Genomic DNA, 21,570 nt, shown 5'->3' with positions numbered 1-21,570 from the left:
TTGTAGAGTTAGGTCCTGTTATATTTGCAATAGGTTTGATTCTCGAGACGTGAATAATTTTGTAAATATATAACATTGCCATCGCTCACGTTGAACATGCACGTAAACTATGTACCACACCTTTTTCTCCGAGAAGTAGAATAATTGAAAGACAACTATGAAGTGCTATCTTACGAATGAAAATGTTGCTAAGCTCACACTCCTTAATCATGTTATTATGTTTCTAAATTTCATGTTTAAATAGTTACAAATAGAATAGTATGGGGTTATAAGTATAAAAGCTTTAAAGATTGAAAGAGTGTGAAAGAGCTTGAAAGGCATATGTTACGAATGAAAATATTGCTAAGATCACGCTTAAGAATCTCCTTAATCATGTTATTACGTTTTTAAATTTCATGTTTAAATTTTTACATTTATTGCCAATAACTTTGTATGTACCAGTTGTATATTATAATTGTAAAATTATTAACTTTGGGAGGCACATGGAAAGAGTCATGTTATAGAAATCAATACCTTGCCTTCATGACATTCTCATTATATTTTGCTTTAAATTAAATAAAACAAAAGAAATGCAAGTGAGGTGTACACATTCTGAAGTAACGTGATAATTTGCAATAATGAAATGATAGTGTGTTCAAATTTACAATTTGTTTAATTTTTTACACATTGAGATTTCCCAATTCCAGCATGGCGAATTTGTTAGCCAAATTCCGCATAGACTATTCGTCGCTGACGATGTTGCAAGACATAACTGAACCGCCGCAACCGGACACCAAGAAACTGTTCGATGAAACCATCAAAAAGTTCACCGACGAAAGCTGTAGTGAAGGTATAGTGTTTTATTGTTTTCAAGGTTCTTCGACAGGATTCATACTATTAAATTTTACAATTTCACATTGGAATGGCAAAAAATAACTAATGTCCTAATAATGTACAACGACGACTTACAAAAATGTTTTTTATCGAGTATACTCGAAGACTCTAACAAGAATTTCATTCTAATAATGTAATGTATGATAGTGTCCCTTTGTGTAACACACATATTTTAATTTACTGTAGTATAAATGTACAAAGATACAGCAAAAACGCCTATTTTACTTTTTAGCTTACAAATTTCATATTTTACTCTCCACAACTTCATATCTTTAAATTAAAAAAAAATTACCGAAGTCATGGTGCCGTTCTTGATATTTTTGCTTCATAACACACATTTGGCCATTCATTTTATTTAAATAAATTATAAACTTATACAAAGTTACTAATAATATGGTGCATAACCTTCTTCATTTAAACCCTCCCCTAAAGTTTTCTAACCGGGCGGAAGCAACCTGCATCCAGACTCTTCCAACGAAATTAACAATGTTCTGTCGACTTCGAGTGTGTTAAAAAAATAATAATGTTTAATTTATAAAAAACGTATCTTTGATCCAATATACAAGGCCGAGCTACCTACCTATCTAGTATATCTTTTGAAGTAAAAACCCACCTCTAATTAATACATTTCTTACGAAATATACCGTGTAATGTTTCACATTGGGAGATTAATGACATAAAAATTATAAAACAATCTTATTGATTGAAAATTTTTAATTTATCGCGGGTTACTTACTTTTCAGATTGCCGTATAAGCAAGACAGAGCTGTCGACACTAGCCGAGAAGACCAACAGACAACTGCGTCTAAGAGAACTATTATTGGCTAACTCCGGGGATGCTCGCCTTGTTGTCATGTCATTGCCCATGCCACGGAAGGTTAGTACAATTTCGAACAGTGCGTCTAAATGAATACACAACTTTACTAGATATATACACTCTCAAGAAAAATTTTTGGCGAAAAAAGCCTAATAGGACTCTGGCAAGGAAGAATACATTTTGAAAATTCGATTATTTAAAATTTAAAAAAAATGTTTATATTATACTTTAATAGTCCTCCACATTTATTTACCAGTGATGGGACCATTATGAAACAATTGTGTATTGTATGCCATCACTTTGTAGCTTTAAATATGTATAACCTAAAGAATCGTTTATTCTATTTCAATATACTTTATGGTCAAGATGTCTTCTAAAATAACTGCATTCCTCTGATGTGTGTATAAGTGCGCACAAATGTGAAGGATAAAGATAGGAATATTTCAGATGAAACGCTGTTGGCGAGATCTTTTTTTAACACAGAAAAATTTAATCCTCTGTGTCAAAATATTACGGGTGCGCTACTAAAGTTAAATCGAGCTAAGTCATAAATGGTTTAGCTTTATTGACAACGACTAAATCAGAGAATATTGATTACACCCATATTATTCATGAAAATAATATAACTAGTCTTTGCAGATCGACTAAGTTAATATCGTATAAATAAAAATAGATTTAAATAAAACTTCGAGGCAAATTAAAAAGTTATTTTCATTTTCAGGGATCAATATCTGCTCCGCTGTACATGGCGTGGCTGGAAATGATGAGCCGCGATCTGCCGCCCATGCTCTTCGTACGCGGAAACCAAACTTCAGTCCTTACATTCTACTCTTAAATACACAAAATATCACATATTCAAACTTAGCTTACAAGTCAATCCAAAGTTTTTCCACGAATATATTTCGTTTATATAAGCACGTATTTATAAAAACACTGTTTATTCCATTCTTTATATGTTTAGTTGAATTATATAAAATAGATTGTAACTAATAACTAATACCAAAGTTTACCTTCTTTTATAGTTCATTTATTTATGTAAGGAAGATGGTAAATCTAGTTCTGCATAAGGACGGAAAATAGAATCCGAGTGAAATTATTTTCAAAATACATTATTTCGACTTTTGTTCGTTTCAATACTTTCAAACGTGAAGAAGTGTAAAATCTACACTAAACGAACGTGCGAGAGTTATGTAAAAATGGCAATAATAGTTTTTTTTCGTAGACATGATTCATAAATGGGCATTGCGACTATCGTTTGTATTGTTGGAGGTCAAAAAATAAATCTTCGAAGGCACTTTGGGACAAGTGCTTTTATAAACCGTTACCTAGAATCTCAATCTACCATTTCAATATTAGTAAATATGACTCGTCCAATTTATAACTAACTATGTTCTCAACAACTCTGCTAGTGGCTGTCCATCAGGCATTTGTACTTGGTTCTAAAGTACACGTAAGTTTATACCGTAAGAACTATAAGAAAGCATTCAATGTTTTTAGATACATTTTATGGCAACTTGTATTTATACTTTATTTTAGTTAATTAATAAATAAGCTCGATTCATATTAAAAACCAAATATAAAGTTATAAATGCATTTTTTTACATTATTATTTATGGGTCACAGTTAATGTTACAAAAATTAATAACTTAATTTATCAGTTGGTCATAACAAACTAAGGATATGTCTTCATGTGGTCAAAGACCGAGTCTTCACCTGTCGAAGAAAAAAATACAACTGATGTTATATCATGACTTAAAAAGAAAGAAACTATTAGTATAAGAAACCTAAAAACTAACAAAGTATCAGACAAAGATTTAAAAAAAAAGCCATGTGTAAATGAATATTTAAATTTATTTACAACTGTTGCCCACTTCTGAAAATGTGCACCCTAAACTTGTTTAAGAAAGGGTAGTTGAAATAGGGCTTTATAAACCTACGGATTTTGAATAAATGTTTAGATTTTAATGCGTTTCGATATCGGGTCCTTTGTACTTGAAACGTTTTCTTATATTTTTTTTAATATTATGGCACAAGTTTATACTTACAATCTATAATTCTAAATTATTGTATTTTAGTAACGAGATCAGTGAACTTGATGTTTAATATGTCAATTGCAAGTTATTAGATAATTTAAAACTTTAAACTTCTAGATTTACGAACAAAATAAATTAAGTATAGAATTCGCGTTAGTTGAGTATTATTTAAATATCTATAACAGCCGATAACTGTATACTCAATAAGAAAAGGCACGTCCACAAGTTCTAGAGAAATTACGAAAAGGTTAAAGTATTTTTTTATTTTATGACACCAAACCACATCTAATTATACAGTAAGTCATAAAACCACAGATAATATATTGTAATTGATTGGTGGCTGATTCTAATTTAATTATAGTGCTACCGAGACCGCTGTACCGCGCCTTAGGAAAGCGTGGCTAGGTGGGGGCTAAGGAAGAAAGAGCATGAGCGCCGCTGCAGTGGGTGATGACGTTATACTGACGGAATTGAGAGCCTAATTACCTCCTTACCATCAAGTACTCATGTCTCGCTGCGCGCATACTTAAGGCATGATACAGCGGTTTCGGTAACACCGTAGTCCAGTGTGACCCACATATATATTATATACACACTACCTTTAAAAACCAACAGAAATAAAAATATACATAAATGTTTTATTAAGTATTTCACTAGTATTGTAATTAATGTACGTGATAACAATTGTTGGCATTAGAACAAAGAAAATTATAGTTGTGATCATTTAGTAGAACCATTAAAGAAATATAATAAACAACTTAATGTAATTTTAATTGTCGTTTTTATTCTAACCTGACATTGTGTTATATTTCATTTCCCTGTTACCACCTATTTTCATCATCATCATCATTTCAGCCGCAAGTCTTTTTTATTTGATTTAATTGAACAGTTAAGTTATAGTTTGGCAACGGAACTGTCAGATTATTTATTCCTTGGAACTCCTTTATCATTCCGCTTTGAAAGTACAAACATTCTTTTAACATAAAGATTTAAGTACGATTATTTGACATAATTTTGAAAATAATTAACATATTCTCAGCGCTTCGATGGAATTAAAAAGACACTTTTACGGTGTACACATAATAAAGTTCTACGGGATAGAATCTACGCAGTTAGTGCTTTTTATTAATAGACAGAAACAGCCAATAAAGGCACTACATTTTAAACTATCTAATGCGCTTGATTCAAGCCAAATCTCCAAGTTAATAACAGTTCAGATTGAATTGCAACATGTTTTGAAAGCTTTTAGTTGACATATGAATTTACATTTACCCCTTTTAAAGCTTGTATAGCTAATCATCCTGTAGATAAATAATGCGGCAGTTTCGTAGGGCAGTAGTAATAAAAAAATCTTAAAACCACCAAAAGTTTTTAGCTATGTTAGATATCACTCGATATATCTGATCTCTGTTCAGCATTTTTACACTCAAGTAGTCCATTCATCAACGTCATTTCAGCTGCAAGACGTTCACTGCTCGTCGTGGCCTTTTTATAAAATTTTGCTGAATACCTATATATTATTTATATGTACACTGCCTTCATCAGCAAGGTTTTCATACTTTCTTTCTTCCAAGTTCGTGCAATAAGGTTTGGGACAGTAATAACAAAATTTCGGACTAAAATTTTATTCGTACATACTTATAACACTGGCTTGCTATAAAACAAAAATGTTCAGGAACTCTTCACAATTACATCCTGGTAATTGAAATAAGTTTTTTTTGATAAAAATTCGGGAACAACATATTAACATTAATGATTATTTTCATAGCTGCTATTATCTATGCTCGTTGTCTAAATTGCTTGTACAAAAAATTGTTTTGTTAGTTACATTGGCAACACCGTAGTGTTATTATCAAATGTGTTTCAAGAATCCGATGTCAATGATCATATACGTAATAATTATTAAATTACAAAGAAGCTTAAGATATACAAAATACTCAAGTGTTTAAATTAATAAATCGCATGCCTACCTTCTAACAGAGTTCATCAACTATTTCTTACATTTTTTATAACAATAATATATGTTTATTTTGTTCTAGAAAATATGCCAGATTATTAATATTTCTTAACCTTCCTGTCGTCATATCCGTCAATACCATATTTATTTATACGCTGCTAGCCACGTGTCAATTCATGCGAGCAGTAGTGCTATATTATAAGATTTATAGGAAAAATAAATAAAATTTTAAACCTAAAAATAAATTCCATACATGTGCTATAGAAAATTTCAACAAAATAACCTTTATGTCCTACCACAAATATGCTTTGTTTAGCAATTCAAGTTTCTTAATTTTTAACATTGTTTTCTTATATTTAATATGTACTTTTTATTTAAAAAATATATTAAGTTAATACTTTCAAAATATACATTTAGAGGAAGGTTAAGAAGTAATGCCGTTACTTTTTTTTAGCTAAAGCTTTAATACAAATGCGTGAATTAACCTATACATACGACTTGCTACAAATTCATTTAACCATCTCTTTCTAACACATATAGTCAACACTAAATGTGAAAGAGAGAGCACGAAAATTGTAATGAAATCGAAATAATCTAGAACATAAACTTTAGGGCTTTAGTATTTATATAAATGCTTCAATCTTACTTATGTCTAAACTACATGTCAATACTTCACAGTCGCACAATAAGCATTTAAACATTACCACTCTCGGATATCTCAATAATATTACAACCGTGTAATGAAATCATTTATTCTAACCAAATTTTTATACAATATTTAATATTAAAACAATCTACAGTCCGTCTATATATGTTAAATTAGCATATAGTTTTCAAAGCCAAAACATTTCACATATACCACGTATATAAAAATACAATAAGCGAAGCGTCAGGTGAAAATATTCAAGCGCATGACATGAGTAAACAAGGTGCGTCCGACCACGTGTAGCCAAACCGCGTTCACATCAACAAAATTCGGAGCTTTTATGTTAGTTCTATATAAACAGACATTACTTGACTAATTAAACTAAACAATGTCTCCGATTATCATATAGTTGCAAGTGTTAATACGGATTTTGTCTTTCAAAACCTTGAGCAACAGAAAATTCATCCTTTTTGCAATCTGTTGAAGATTATTTCTAGAAGAAAAAAATTGTAAACGTGGACGCGGCCTAATAAAATGCTTCTTGTGTAAGTAGCCTATTAGTACAACGACGTCATGACGATTATCGTAACTTTTCTGACCATACGAATATAAAGGATTGGTTGAATATTTTTGAAGGGAAAAAGCACTACGTAAATAAAACCTTTAACATTTGTAAGTATATATGCACTCACACACAGCGCAGACACTGCAATATAAATATTTGGTGGTAAGATATATTAGGTGTGCACGATATAGGAGGTAAAAGGGATAACTAAAACAATGCGAACAAACACAAATAATGTAACGAAAAGTGCATCAAGGGAAAACTGTGCTTACGTTATTTTTTTTATATTTTCTGTGATTTTCTAAAATTTATTTTACAGAGCGTTAAACGTTTCGCGAGTTACGGAACACTCTCACGGCGCCGCGGGACGCCGCCGTTTGAGTTTTCCGTCGCTCGAGGCCCCTGCGCGGAGCCTATAAAACTAATTTAAACAACAAGTACCAGCTGACATGAATTACGCACTTTCAGCAAAGAAAATTATGTCAAAACACTACAAACATTTTCGACTTGCGACTAGTGAAATCAACTCTACTTGACCATTATTCAAAAGTTGTTCTAGTTAGTCTCGTTAGGAAATCGTTTCGTTCAAGAATGCACTATGTTTTAGTATCACACCTCTATTTCGCAGATACGTTGATGCAGTTTACAGTATTCGACGCCGCTTTCATGTCATCATATATCCAGTATACGATTCAGAAAGTGTTTACATTTTGATAATAAAGACTCGAGACTTGTTCGTAGTCCCCACTAATTATTTTAAAATAAAAATGTCTTCTTTTCAATTTGTTTACGATGAGTAATTTAGAATTGTATTTGAGGGCTGACAGAACAAAACATAATAATCCCATGATGCTCCAACTTTTCGCAAAAGGCCATAAAAATCACTACTTCATGCAATTAACAACAATATGGGTTCTAATAATTAAACTTTAACCTTAAAAGTTTATTAAGTATGGATTATTTCAAATTATGAATCTATTTTAACATAAAAATGTAAATATCATGTTATGATCAGATATAACGAAAATATCATTGCTTATACCAAGCTGTATAGAAAAATCTTGTTTAACTTTAAATCTGTATGAAATGTATCATACCTTGTTTATAAATACTTTGAATTATTTATTTTTTATTTATACTTCTGAAAATGGAATTTTCTACAGCAATAAGCACATTTTGAACTGCATCAGCCTAACAATTTTTTATGGTATTCTGTTGAATGTCGTTGCCAACTTTTTAAAAAGTAGAACCATCATGTTTTGTTCTATCACTCCTCATGTGTGCTTCACATCGTTTCGGGCTCACTACATGTTTATCATTTTGGAAACATTTAGTTTTAACCACATAGGTTTATATGACAATAATAAGACAATAATTCTTATTAATTAACACAGTTTGCCGTTCGATTTTATCTATAATAATGTTTCAACTTAAGGTATATTACTGCGTGCTGTGACGGTCGTTTGATACAATAAGGTAGTGTTCAACCTGCGTAGACATTGACAATGGTATCTAGAGTTGACATACTGTATACTCACATCGCGTGGTCTTAGAGCTACTCCTCTGCGCCAGCATCCTCACTGATTGTTTCGCCCGCTTTTTCTTGGGAAATGTTTTGACCTTTTAGCAGAAAACAAATGGAAAATTATTTGCATTCATATTAATTAGTCATGTCACCTTTTAAATAGTGCCTTTTAATTCAGGGTCCGATCGTAGAATATGTTTGCTCTGTGACGAATGGGGAGGGGGGAGGAGAACGCGGGGTAGGAGGAGACGTTTACCGTTGTAATACATCAATGCTGATTAAAGATATCTCAAAGTATTTAGGAAACCCTTAGACATTTGAACAATAAATAAATTGTTTAGTTGGTTTTCTAATTGCGTTATGTTATTTGAAAATATTATTACCTAATTCTTTCCAGGGAGGTCACAGAAGGTGTAACGTGGTGTGTCAATGAGGGGAGAGAGGTTTAAAATTTCTGGTGACGTATTTTATGAACAGCTCTTTATAAATAACATTTTTTTCTTTATTACAACAAAACTAGTAATGAAATATTAAAATTCATTACCCTTTTTCGCTGATGAAAGTATGCACTTCTTGCAGCTTATGAAGAAAAAGGAGACACGTAAGAATTTGGCGTTGCGGGCATCAGATCCATAGTTTTGCACACCCAGCCCGCTATGTCCACTTTCTCCGATTCTGCCTTTCGGATCCAATCATGGTTCTGTAATAAAGATTCTTCCTTTAAATGTATTGTATTATTTATTCTACATATATTGCTAGAGTTCCTGAAAACCTATGGTTTAGACCATAATTTTTCATTAATTAATGCGTTAATAAGTCCTATGTGGGGTCACAATTTGAATTTGCGTGTGAATATACTTTAGTTTTACAAAATTTTATAAAGAATTAGTGGCCAACTCATACGGAGAAGTCATTTTAATAATTTTAATTACTTACCATAAGGGTCTTCAAGTCGGCTCTTTCATCAGGATTCTTCTTAAGACACCGATCAACAAAGTCCTTGAACTCATCAGAGAATATACCAGAGGGCAGCTTCGGTGGCGGTTCGTTCACGATGTAGTCCAACAATTCAAATATCGCCATCGGCCGTGGTGAGTTCGGGGCCTGGAGAAGAAAAAGCTGAATAACAAGCCATATCGTTTTTATAGTGGCATTGACAAAAAAAATTATAATAAATACACCAAGCAACCAAGTCATATTTTTTATAAACAGACTAATTTCTTATGTACTTTCTTAATAAAATCATATTAACCGCTTCGACACGAGCTACGATTATAGTCGACGGCCACAGGTGAATGCGAACTGTCAGCGCTTACCTGCCGCGATATTGCCCTTCTTGCTCTTTAACACACTTATGATGAGAGTGTTTTACATTACAAGCTGATACAGATATACATCACGTTCACTCAATGTTATTGTAACTGCAGATAGGTTAAATCAATTTTAAATTAATTTCTTGGTTGATGACTAAATTCGACGCTCGGCTTTATGTATTTTTTTGTGGACAAGCACCGTACCGAAGAGGTTAAAACTAGCCAGGCACCATACTGTCTAAAGCATGGATGCACAGACTGCGGCCCGCCGGTCGAATACTGGTGGCCCGCCGACAGCAAAGATAATACTCATGTACATTCGAAAAATTTTGAATTCTATTCCAGAATAAAACCAAAAAAAAAAAATGTTCGAAAAGTAATTTGAATCTCGCGCGCGCGCTATCTGAATCTAGCACCCAAAAATCACGGCTTCTAGGCAAGAATCAACTGATATCCCAACTCTGCGCTCATGTATCATCCTTTCAATACAAGCTGACACTTTTCAGATCACAATTGAATTCTGGATGATTCTCTATAATTAAATGGCTGAAAAATTCAACAAAACTGCGATTGATTTCAGTTATGTAGAAAAGCTAGATATTTTGATTCTATCTTTTCAAGACAGATTTTCGGAGTTTAAAAAAGTGAAACCTCTGTTGGACATTTTCAGTAATCCTTTCACGATTTCAGTTGAAAATGCGCCAGAGTCAATGCAGTTAGAAATTATCGACATTCAAAACGACCAAGATTTTCGCAACAAATTCAACGAAGGAGACTTGTTGAACTTTTACCGCTGCATTGATAAAAATATGTACGAAGAGTTGCGCATAACCGCTCTGAAATGTGCCAGCTTATTTGGTTCTACCTATATATGTCAACAAACTTTTTCAATACTAAATAATAATAAAACAAAAAATCGAAACCGCCTTGCAAATGAAAGTTTGGAAGCAGTTTTACGTGTTGCTACAAGTAAATTTGAGCCAAATAGAAAAAAGATTGTAAGCACTATGCAGTGCCACGCTTCAAATTAATAAATTCTTTTTCAATTTTAATAAATTATTATGAATTCTTTATTGTTTTTAATTACCTATACTTCTGGCGGCCGGCTCGCCATCAGTTCATGATTTGCCCGAGTGGCCCCTAGTCCTAATAAGTCTGTGCAACCATGGTCTAAAGTCATTGGCTATAGCAGTAGAATAAAAAAGGCTATAGTAATAGAAAAAATAAATGTAATATATTCCGAGTAGTAAAGAATACCAAAACTATATTATTTTGTTTTATTACATCATACAATACATTTGATGATTTATTTTTATTTATATAGATATAGAATATAATATAGAATATATTGCTGGCTGGTGTCTCTAAAATAAAATAAACAGATTGTTACAATTGCTACTTCTTATAAAGAGGTAAGTCGTATAAGTATATAAGCATTACTGTTTAGGTTAATTAATTAACAATCTTTTTCATCACAATTACAGCCATAACTCCTCTAATGGAACTAGGCCTCCCACATTTTCACTACCTTATCTATTAAAAATTTTTGGAGTCGAAAATGTCATGTCACGAGGTGGTGTAAAAAAAGATATTGAATTTGAATATGTATAACATAGCCCCCATTTTACCATGTGGTATACCTACTCTTGTATGGAGTGTACAAGAGTAGTTATACTTGTCTCATAAAGTCTAACCAATCAATTATACCAAACAAGGGTACAAGACATAATACGAAAATAGCAACCCATGGTACAAGTCCTCATAGCTGGTTTAGCTTGGTGGCATTACAATCTAGTGAAATAACTAATGTAACAACCCAGGCGTAAATTTCCTAAAGAAATCCAGAGCTTAGTAACTTTAAAAAGCTCTAGGCTAAGCGCATTCAACGCTACCTCAAACCTAGCTGTAATTTCAACACGCTAATACCATTTGAACAATGACTAAGAAAAACAACTCTTTTCTCTTGTAAATCATTTAGACTATTTAGTTTAAACCAACTCGTAAGATAAAAATGAACCTTATGCAGACTGCACAAAACAGAATTGAATACATACCTGCCCCGGTGAGTGATCCTCGTTCTGTCCACCAAAAATAGTGGCCAAAGTCTTAGCGTCAGGTGGCGGGATGGGGTACATCCCGATCGCCATTTCCACCAGCGACAGACCGAGGGACCAGATGTCCGACTGTACTGAGTAGTGTGTGCCCTGCAAACGCTCCGGCTGGACAAAAACAGAATTGATTACAATTTCTGGTTTACATTTGACTTGATCTGGTTTACAATTAATAATTATATTTATTCAATATTTATATTTATAGTCTCGAAACATAAAGATGCGTTTACGTGCCACTATTTTTTAAAGTAATGGTGGATGTTAGTCGAAAAAAGTCGTCCCATTCTCTTTGTCGCAGGGCTTTCCAGTATGCTTGACATAAGTCCGAAAACAACAAATACCAGGCTAAATAGAAATTAATTCTATTGTAAGCCATGAAGTTTCGTAAACAGGAACAATAACATTAGTGAAAGAGAACGAGTTAGCACCATGCAAATAACAGATGCGTGTAACCGTATCCTTAGTTTATCATTGACAAAAACAAGTATTGCATTTGATTGTTTTAACTTTGCGAAACACCGCAGCACAAGGCTTCGCGCGGTGAGACGTGTGGTATTATTGGCCACCCTTTCAGTCAGTCCGCTGTCAACGTTCACAGCTTAATCTCTTTTCCTCGCCGTCACCTCACCTGGCTGTCCTTATGCACGGTACAGCGGTTTCAGTAGCACTTTAATTAATGATCTATACGCTAATCAAAACATTAAAAATAATTTTTGATATTAATTAAAAATTAATTTAAATTGATAGACAAAATTATTTTCTTCTATTCCATTTAGTTATTGTAATTTCATTAAATAATTTAACTTATAATTCTACCAAAATATTACAGCTGGTCTTCTTGTAAATATCTGATGACTATGTGCAGAAGTGGACATCTTACTGTTGATTTAGATTTTAGTTGATGATAATGATTATAAAATTGCAAGATTACTGAAGCAATATCTTTGAAATAAATCTTTTAACCTCTTCGGAGTGATAAAAACTGTACATAATCAAAATAAAATAGTTGAAAAAAAAAAGATTTTCTATTTGGATTAACGTTGGTTATAAAATAGGAAGACATTTACAAATCAATTCATTCCTTGTATTTTATATCAGCCGTTTTAGTCATGTGCACAACTTTGTTTTATGTCTAATTTACTTTAATTATATCAATAATAGCTATCAATGCTATACTGATGGTGACCGTGCAAAAAAAAATGCGCTGTAATACAATACAGGAACGTTTGCGCGTTTGACTTCCTTAACCTGAACAAGAAGCTAACAAAAAATTGATTGAAAACTCAATGGTCAAGGACACAAAACCAAGTAATAATAATTCTGTACAGCAAATTTTTGTAACTGGTAAATCCACTCTGAAATTTCTTTCCGCTATAAACATTTACTTACAGACATGTAGCTGCGAGTGCCCACGAAGGAATTAGCCATCGAGTCTATGAGCTGGCCGGACACGCCGAAATCGCAGATCTTAATCTCACCGTTACTATTGACGAGGATATTGGACGGCTTCACGTCGCGGTGCATGATCGCATGCTTGTCGCGCAAGTAGCTAAGCCCCTTCAATACCGCCGATGTTATTGTTCCTGTAAGACAAAGCTAAAAAATCACTTGATATTCATAATGAATAAGTTAAAAACTAACTAAAATATCTCTTTTGAATTTGAATACATTTCTATTATTTCTTATATAAGTATAGGTTTTGTTTTCATTGAATAATTTAATTTTTGCGCTTTTCTTCCATTCTTTTCCTTTCTTTCTGCATTACTTCTTACTTTCCGTTTTATTCAATGCCTTTCTTTTATCACCTCGTTCCTCAGTTTTACAATTTTTGCTTTATTTACAATTTGTTTTTGTACTTCCTTTATTGTTTACAGTTACCTATATATTATTTACATTTGCCTTTAGTTTTGATTTCGTTCTATTATGTTTTTTTACAATTTTTCTGCATAGTATAGAGGGTTGTGTGAAAGAAAAAAAAAGACATACGAGTTAAAACAATAATATTCAGAATTATTCAGTTGTGTCGCCAAGTGCAATGGGCAGTGCTATGCTTAAAAAATTTTTGAGATCGAATTAACAATGATTTCTGTAGAAGAAAGAAATTATCGGACCTAGCTCAACATATTGGCAAATTGATGTAGCAGTGGGCAAGTCACATTGACCACTGTGGCTTTAAGATTCTAGTGTGAAAATCAAAGACCGGCGCAGTGGAAAAAGTCCACCCTCAATGGACAGGCGACTTTGTTACGATCGTCGGAAGACGCTCAGTGCTAGAAGAAAATCTGTGAGGGAGATTTATTTCCTGTAATAACCGACATAGACCTCCCTCTTTTATTTAACTTTATATGTATATACTTTATTTTTACGTACAAGGATGTACCTTCGGCTGAAATGACAATGATGTTAAATGACGAAGTAATCAGATGATGAAATACTTGCCATAAAATACTGACAATTGTTGATAATGAAACTGTAAATATTAAAAATATAGTTGTCATTTTGGCAATAAATATACACAATGAAACTAATTAATATTTACTGGGTCATCGGCAATTAAAAAATATATACTTGATCTAAGTAAAAAAAAACTGGTTATTTGTAACAATCATTAAAAACTTTTGGTTTTTAACATACAATTATGTAAAACTTGTTACCTAAAATGCATTTCGTTATCAAAGTAATTAAATTAATTGTAACAAGCCAATTTGTTACTAAACAAATTAAAAAAAAAAAGATATTAACAAAGGCAATGAGTAAGACAGTCAATTATCATGTAAAAGGATATTAAAAAAATTCTTTTGGTTTTTACTAATGACTAAAGTAACGTCTGACTGCATTTGATAAAACACATTATTCTTTGAACAAAAGAGATAACAATGTACAATGTGCAAATGGAACTCAGTGGTTAAAAGCTTAACAAGTTCTGAACCATCATTGTACCCAGTACATAACAAAGAGAAAAAATAGAAGCAAGATGGAAAGAAAGGAAATGCATACTAAAACTTTCTTGTTTTCAATTTATACCACTGAAACAATATTTAATAATGGTAATAGTAATTTTTTTAAACATCTGACGGATTGTAAATAACTAAGATGATATTTTATAAAATTATGATCTTATGTAACACCTGTATTTAGGTGTACTTGGTAAGAACTGTTGTTGAACCTTTTACAGTAGAGAAGCTTTACTAAATGTAATAAATTTGCCGAGATTACCACCATTAGCTGATTACAGCATTAAATAGTAGTTAAAAATAATATCCCGTCTGACCGGTCAAATGTCAATTCAAACGAATTTAATACATGATGCACCTACTTGTTCTAATTATAATTAATTGATTATCAGAATATAATAGCCTCAATGTAAAGACTGTATTTACTATTGTGGATTACACATGACTTCAACAATTAGTATATAGTTTGATTAAACTATATAACAGGGGTTGTCAACCTGCGGGTCGCGAACCAAATACGGCATTTTAAAAGATTATTTATGACTCGTGTCATAGTACCCGAGTTTACTTTTCACTTTTGTATGATTACATTTTAATTTTTTGGCAATTATTATTTCTTCACCAATTTTTTCAGGAATGTCATGTTAAGTGAAATAATAGACTTATTTTAATTTTCATTACATACATTTTTTACTTGGGAAAATGGCTCCGATTGTCGAGGAGCTTGGCCTCCCCTGCTGTATAACAGAGCCATTGCTCACAAACTATGAATTAAAAACATAATTAATAACATTATATGTAGAAGAACCCATTTAAGAATGATTGTGAAAAAATTTCAGTTAGAAGTAAATATATTCGTCATACCTAAAATTGACTCAGGAATTCTTCCAGCTTTCTTTAGTATAAGATCCAGGGACCCGCCATCCATGTATTCCATGCATATGGAAATTTCTCCATCACTATAGAATGCTCCATAGAAACCAACTATATGTGCGAAGTTACATTCATGCAGCACTTTCAATTCGCGAATGATTTGCTTCTTAATAGCCGGCTTCACTTCCAGATGGATCAGCTTTCGCGCCATTATGAGACCCGTCGATTTATGGCGAACCTTCATAACCACACCACCATTACCTTGACCTGTTAAAAATATTTTTGTTAAGAATTTTTTTTACAAATTGTTGAATTCTTGGGTTAAGATGATCTTCCCTGATCATTACGAAACCATTTAACTTTGTTAAAGCAATAAAATAGATCTACTTCTAAATGGCATGGAGGAACTGATATCATACTAATGCGCTTTTTATTGTCTGTGAAGTAATAGCTCACACAAATACTTAAGAACTTTTATTTAAATAATAAATTTGGTGAACATTTTCATTGCCAATGTGATAATAATTATTAAAATAAATAATTTATCAGGCCTATCATCATAGATTGAATTTACATTATTTATCACCTCTTAGCACATTCTATGACACATTTACTAAGCTTGCTTAGGATTTAGGCTTGCTTAGCCTGATGGAAATCTATTGTGGTTTCATGGTTTCATGTCAAATATATAACAAATGTGTTATAATTAGAGGTACGGAATTTTCGCAAAAAAAAATCACCAATTTCGCATTTAAATTTTTCAAACATTGCAAATTTCGCATAAATTTCGCATTTATACTTTAAAACTTATTAAATTTGGGGTAATAGGCATTTTTCGACAAAAAATTTTACAAATTAAAGGTGCATGCCTTAACATTTGAAAAGTTTAGTTAATTAAAAAATCGTAAAAAAATTAATATTCGCAACCTTAAGCGTTCTTTTTTAGTTTGTTACGACGACATTGTATATTTTAAAGATGAGTTAAGCGTCCACTATGTAATGTTGGATGTCAAATACTCTGTATTAGATTCTACTCCATCAAAGGACGAAAAGTTGCATTTGACGGCCAACAAATTGTCATCCATATTATGATTTATATTTTTATTAATGAGTTCATGGATTAGCCCATTGATGGCAGAGTTCGAAAAAAAGATAAGGCGTTTTTCTAAAAATTAGGGATTTTCAACTGACCAGAGGTCTTTTACACAAAACAAAGAGCTTCTTAACTGATAAGTAAGCCAAGATATATATCCCGTAGGCCTTAGGGGTCTATGATACGGGGTTGACATCACTGAATTTACCTATGAAAGTGTGTATATTCATCAATTAACTCATTTAAAAATGATCTTGAAAAACAGAAAAATTGCATACTTTTCGCATTTATTCGCATTTATTCGCATCTATTTCGTAAATACGAAATTTCCGTACCCCTAGTTATAATGTATAATAGTGTAATGATGACATAAGATAGACATAAACATAGAATAATATTCTCTAATCAGGTATAAATTTAATGGTGATAATGTTCATATTTTAATAAAAGATTATATGTTATGCATATTATAGAAACATTACATGTTATGCAAAATCTTTACAAAATATGTAATAAATTATAATATACACATATATAATACTACACATGGTAGAAGTAACAAACGCTGACTTTCTTATCACAATTAGGAAATAAAGCCAATATAACAGAGTTGTAATATGTATACAAGTAAGTAAATTGTCATAAGTATTCTTTTTGGTTATACATAATAATTTTCAATAATGACGTTAAATAAACTTGTCATTAAATTTAATGTAATACATGAAAAAATATTTATTTTCATGTGTTAATAATGTGGGCCAGTAAGATTGGCTTTCGTTTATTAATACAAATGTTCATTATAACCTGTGACAATTTGAAGGCGACATATTCAGATGGCAGAGGCTAAGAGTGGCTCTTCGCCATGACTCTTTTACTTTGTAGCATTAATCAGCTGACTTTGAATAACCTTGATAAAAATGTTTTGATGGTCAAGGGGAGTCGCTTTTGGCTAACTTGACAAGCTACAACATAAGATTAAACATAGTGATGAAATCAATAAACTCCAGGACAACTGCCTATGTTGTTATAAAAATGTTATGTAGAAAAAGAAGGTCATATGAACATGTAAGTTCTGGAAATACCTGAACTATACAGAGATCAGAGATGCCAATTAAAGACCCAAGTGGGACTTATAAAAAAAGATATGAGGATGAGAGGATTTAACAGAGAAATATTACAACTATGCCCAAGTGGAAACTGTTCAGATAGCTTTAGCTTTTTTCACTTCCTAAAAGTATGCACTTAATAAAATAGGATTTATGAAATCCTATTTTATTAAGTGCCATGAACTAATAAAATGTTTATAATTTGGATATTATAAACAATCTGTATTACAATAATATTAAAAAGTGAAAAGGCTGGGAAGAAATTTTATAACATAATTTTAGAACTAAATATTTACCACAGCTCTTTATCAGTCTTTATCACCTAACATTATTATATGAAATACTCTAGCATAAATCATTTTACAAAATGTGAATAGTAACAAAAGAAATAATTAGGTGATTAATTTTATCTTGAGTTTTTACCTTTAAAATTTGTATTTATTACCAAGCAATGAAAATAAAAAAGTTGTATTTGCGAGTTAATTATGTATTCCTTAAATTATTGGCTTAAAGACACATATGCATATCTATTCAACTTTATTTAATGTTTAAAATGACTTTAGTACTTTTAAATTAATAACCTTCTTCCTCCTTTTTTATTTTTATTATTAGTTTATTAGTTATTCTGTTCTTATTAAACAACACCGTTAATGTCATTTAATGATACTACTTTTGCACATACTGTTTTTTTATTACATATTTTTTGATGATATTTTCTGGTAGTAAGATTTTTAAAGAAAAAATGTTACTACAATTCACAAGTATAAATGTCATAATTTTTAAATACAAAGTGATCTTAGCAGATGGATGGCTTCTTAGCAGCTTAGTATTCCGAAATATTGATACCTTACTAACATACTAATTACACTGATATTTTTATTTTAAAATAATGATTGAAAAGTGCATGTAAATGCCAATTTGAATGAAGACATTTAGAATTGATTTTTCCCCTCTTACCTAATTCACCCAGCTTTTCAAAATCATCATCACTGAGTTCTCCTATCTTTTCTTTTTGACATAGAAACACTTCAATTCTACGTCGCTGTGTATCATCCATTTCAATCTGCTCAAGTCGCTCAGTCAATGCCTCTATACTAGTTTTTGACTTCCCAGCTAAACCCTGTCGACTAAAAGAGATTAATTTGTTTAATAGGTTTTTTTACATCCACTTATGCTTCACAGTAAAGTTGTTCTATGATTGTGCATTGTTTTCCATTTTCTTGTCCATATTTTTGTTACTTATTATAAACAGTAAAGAACAGTTTAATAATTTAAATACAATAAATGTAGAAAACTTTTATGAAAATTATTCCTTTCTGATATTAAAAATGATATTCAAATATTAATAAAAATAAATACAAGTTTAGGCAAAGCATAAATAGTACAAAAAGATAATTTTCTGCGAGTTATTTTATTTAAAGTCTAATAAATCCTAATTTATTACATACAGCGGTTTGTAAATATACGTAAATAAAAATGTGTATAATTTTAATTTACGTGTCCATACTTACTCAGAAACCGTTGCAGATTTTAGCTGTGGGGTCATATTAGACGGCGTAACTGCTGGAGCAGTATCAATAGACCCTGGTGGGAGGGTCAAATTCAGTTTGTTCTTCGACATCTTACTCATCCTGGACACACGTTTGTCATGGTAATTATGTATTAATAAATCTTCTGTATGCTTTGAGGTAATTAATCAAAAAATTAATTTAATGATATAACGCCAAAATAAAGGTATCAATCGTAACACAACGACAGTGTCTATTTAATACTTGCACTTAATTCAACTCGAAAAGATTTTACTTTTAACCTAGTGTTGCGTTTTTCTTAAACATCCGATTTCCTTAAGAAAATGTTATAATCGATTTTCATTCGATACTAACTTTTTTTTAAAAAAATCATAAAATTATACTTTGATTGATTATAATGGTTCGAAAATTATCAATAAATTAATTTGGATCAAAAGTATATATTAATAACAAGAATAAAAATTTCGGTAAATTAAATTTAGATCTAAATAAATATCGTGGGATATAAAAATGCTTGTTAATCAGACGGGATGTACAGTTTGTTCAAAAAGCTATACTTAGCTATATTTATCTGAACGATACCTAATCACAGTAAGTCGAAAAATTGACCATATTAAAACCGTGTCAATGTTTAAACAGAAGAGACAATTTCCATGATAAAAATTTCCGAATTTTTAGTCTTTTCCGACTGCCAACCAATGCGTTGAAAATATCATGTTCTGAAAGAACCAGCAGCAATGACGATATTTATTAGCAGAAATCAAATAACATACATATTAATAATCAGGGATTTTTTTAAACTTTGCCACTTTTAACAATGTTTACCCGTTGGCATTAACAGCTTTACTGGATTTGAAACATAAAGGTGCTTAGAAACTCTACAGTAATTATTTACTGTTTAAACAGGAAGGCTTCCTTGAAAACTTCGTCAAGATCTATACTATATCCATTACTCTGGACTCGGAGGCCACCATCTTTAGAGGTCATATAGACGAACACTACTCGGAGTAACTATACGTAAGGGCCTACGAGAGTGAGCCTTGGTTTAGGCTATTCTTCAATACACCTTCAGCAATCCGATTCAAAGACACCTAAGAGAGCTGAATTATCGATTGGTGCTAATATCGAATTACGTTCAATTTCATTGAGTTGCAATAATACTAGACTAAAGTGTATTTGTGTCTCTTGACGGCTATAAGCAAAAGAATATGTACAGGATATAAAAAGAAACTAGCTTTAGTCCCGTAACTGATACCCGGTACATTGTGTACCTTTTAAATCAAGAGAGAAAACGAACACTGTTTCATATGGAATGATATAGCTAAACTAGGACCTTCTTAAAAGTACTAAAGTATAAGAATGAACTGACCTTTTATTGAGGGAATACCTATTTAAAACCATTAATCTAAATTTCATTAATATTATTTAATAATTTTTCAAATCTGTGTTATAAATTTATATTATTTATTTAAATATTTAATGTAGTTTCTAGTATTTTTAAATTAAGTTTATTATTTAATTATGAAGGATGCTGACAGGTATGACGCAATTGATACGACATACTCAAAATAATTATTAATATAGGCCAAAAGTTTAGAAATTTTGAAAACATTTTGCAACGATATTTATTTCGTTACCATAAAAAAAAATTATACAAAATTTCAATTTAATTCGACTTTTCGCGACCTTAACTGTCTTTGCAGCATCTACAGAGGGCCTACCGGTTCGGTGTGGAGTTGGCAACTTCGGAAACTCTACTAAAGATTGAAAAGGGATTTTGTAACGAATAATTCCATGGGATGAATGAGCAAGACTACAAGCTAATTCTACTTTTGTGCAGTAATACTTATTTACTTATACATTAGTAACTAATTGAAAACGCATCCATAATTTCTGAGCTAAAAATTTTTTTTTCCATTCATAAATGGCCAATCTGTACAGTACTGTGTTGTTATGAACAATGAATTGCTTTCTTTAGTACCAAAAAATATTATATTGGTGTATTGTAAATTTCATTAAAGCCACCTTCATAATACGCCAGCGACAATAACTTACAGGGATAATAATATCTTTGATCAACTATTATTAAAGTTTTTGATAAGTTAATAATTTTGGTATACCGCTCAGCCTGGGCCTCTACATAGTACTCTTTTATCAAAAGGCGCGACCACCAAG

The 21,570-nt window shown here is 31.5% G+C and overlaps 2 protein-coding genes across 2 annotated transcripts in view; one reads left to right on the top strand and one right to left on the bottom strand.

The window, feature by feature from the left end:
- The window catches only part of NKCC (sodium potassium chloride cotransporter), a 48,626-nt gene extending 44,153 nt beyond the window's left edge, over positions 1 to 4,473 (top strand). The window contains exons 18-20 of the mRNA XM_068766341.1: positions 687 to 829; positions 1,617 to 1,750; positions 2,412 to 4,473. Of these exons, the coding sequence (XP_068622442.1) occupies positions 687 to 829; positions 1,617 to 1,750; positions 2,412 to 2,525 (391 nt within the window). The 3' untranslated portion in view covers positions 2,526 to 4,473. The remainder of the gene's footprint in view (positions 1 to 686; positions 830 to 1,616; positions 1,751 to 2,411) is intronic.
- A 3,886-nt stretch (positions 4,474 to 8,359) lies between these two features.
- On the bottom strand, positions 8,360 to 19,659 carry Dsor1 (mitogen-activated protein kinase kinase 1). The gene is made up of 8 exons (XM_068766339.1): positions 19,378 to 19,659; positions 18,824 to 18,993; positions 15,659 to 15,934; positions 13,230 to 13,423; positions 11,784 to 11,948; positions 9,353 to 9,520; positions 8,961 to 9,116; positions 8,360 to 8,511 (listed from the first exon to the last, which is right to left on the bottom strand). Exons 1-7 carry the CDS (start codon positions 19,494 to 19,496, stop codon positions 8,997 to 8,999), a joined length of 1,212 nt encoding a protein of 403 aa, XP_068622440.1. The 5' UTR covers positions 19,497 to 19,659; the 3' UTR covers positions 8,360 to 8,511; positions 8,961 to 8,996.
- Between the last annotated feature and the right edge of the window lie 1,911 nt (positions 19,660 to 21,570).

The sequence above is a fragment of the Battus philenor genome, unplaced genomic scaffold (genome assembly GCF_028537555.1).
Source record: "Battus philenor isolate CCGP_79_NKW_IND1 unplaced genomic scaffold, ilBatPhil1.0.hap1 SCAF_21, whole genome shotgun sequence".
NCBI lineage: Eukaryota > Metazoa > Arthropoda > Insecta > Lepidoptera > Papilionidae > Battus > Battus philenor.
The sequence above is the reverse complement of the archived record's forward strand: the minus strand, read 5'-3'. Positions and strand labels throughout refer to the sequence as shown.

Coding starts and splice junctions, on each gene's coding strand:
- Dsor1 (XM_068766339.1), bottom strand. CDS start 19,496: ATGAGTAAGATGTCGAAGAACAAACTGAATTTGACCCTCCCACCAGGG. Junction 15,935..18,823: donor TGAAAAGCTGGGTGAATTAG/GTAAGAGGGGAA, acceptor TATTTTTAACAG/GTCAAGGTAATGGTGGTGTG. Junction 11,949..13,229: donor GCACTCGCAGCTACATGTCT/GTAAGTAAATGT, acceptor GTTTTTGTCCAG/CCGGAGCGTTTGCAGGGCAC.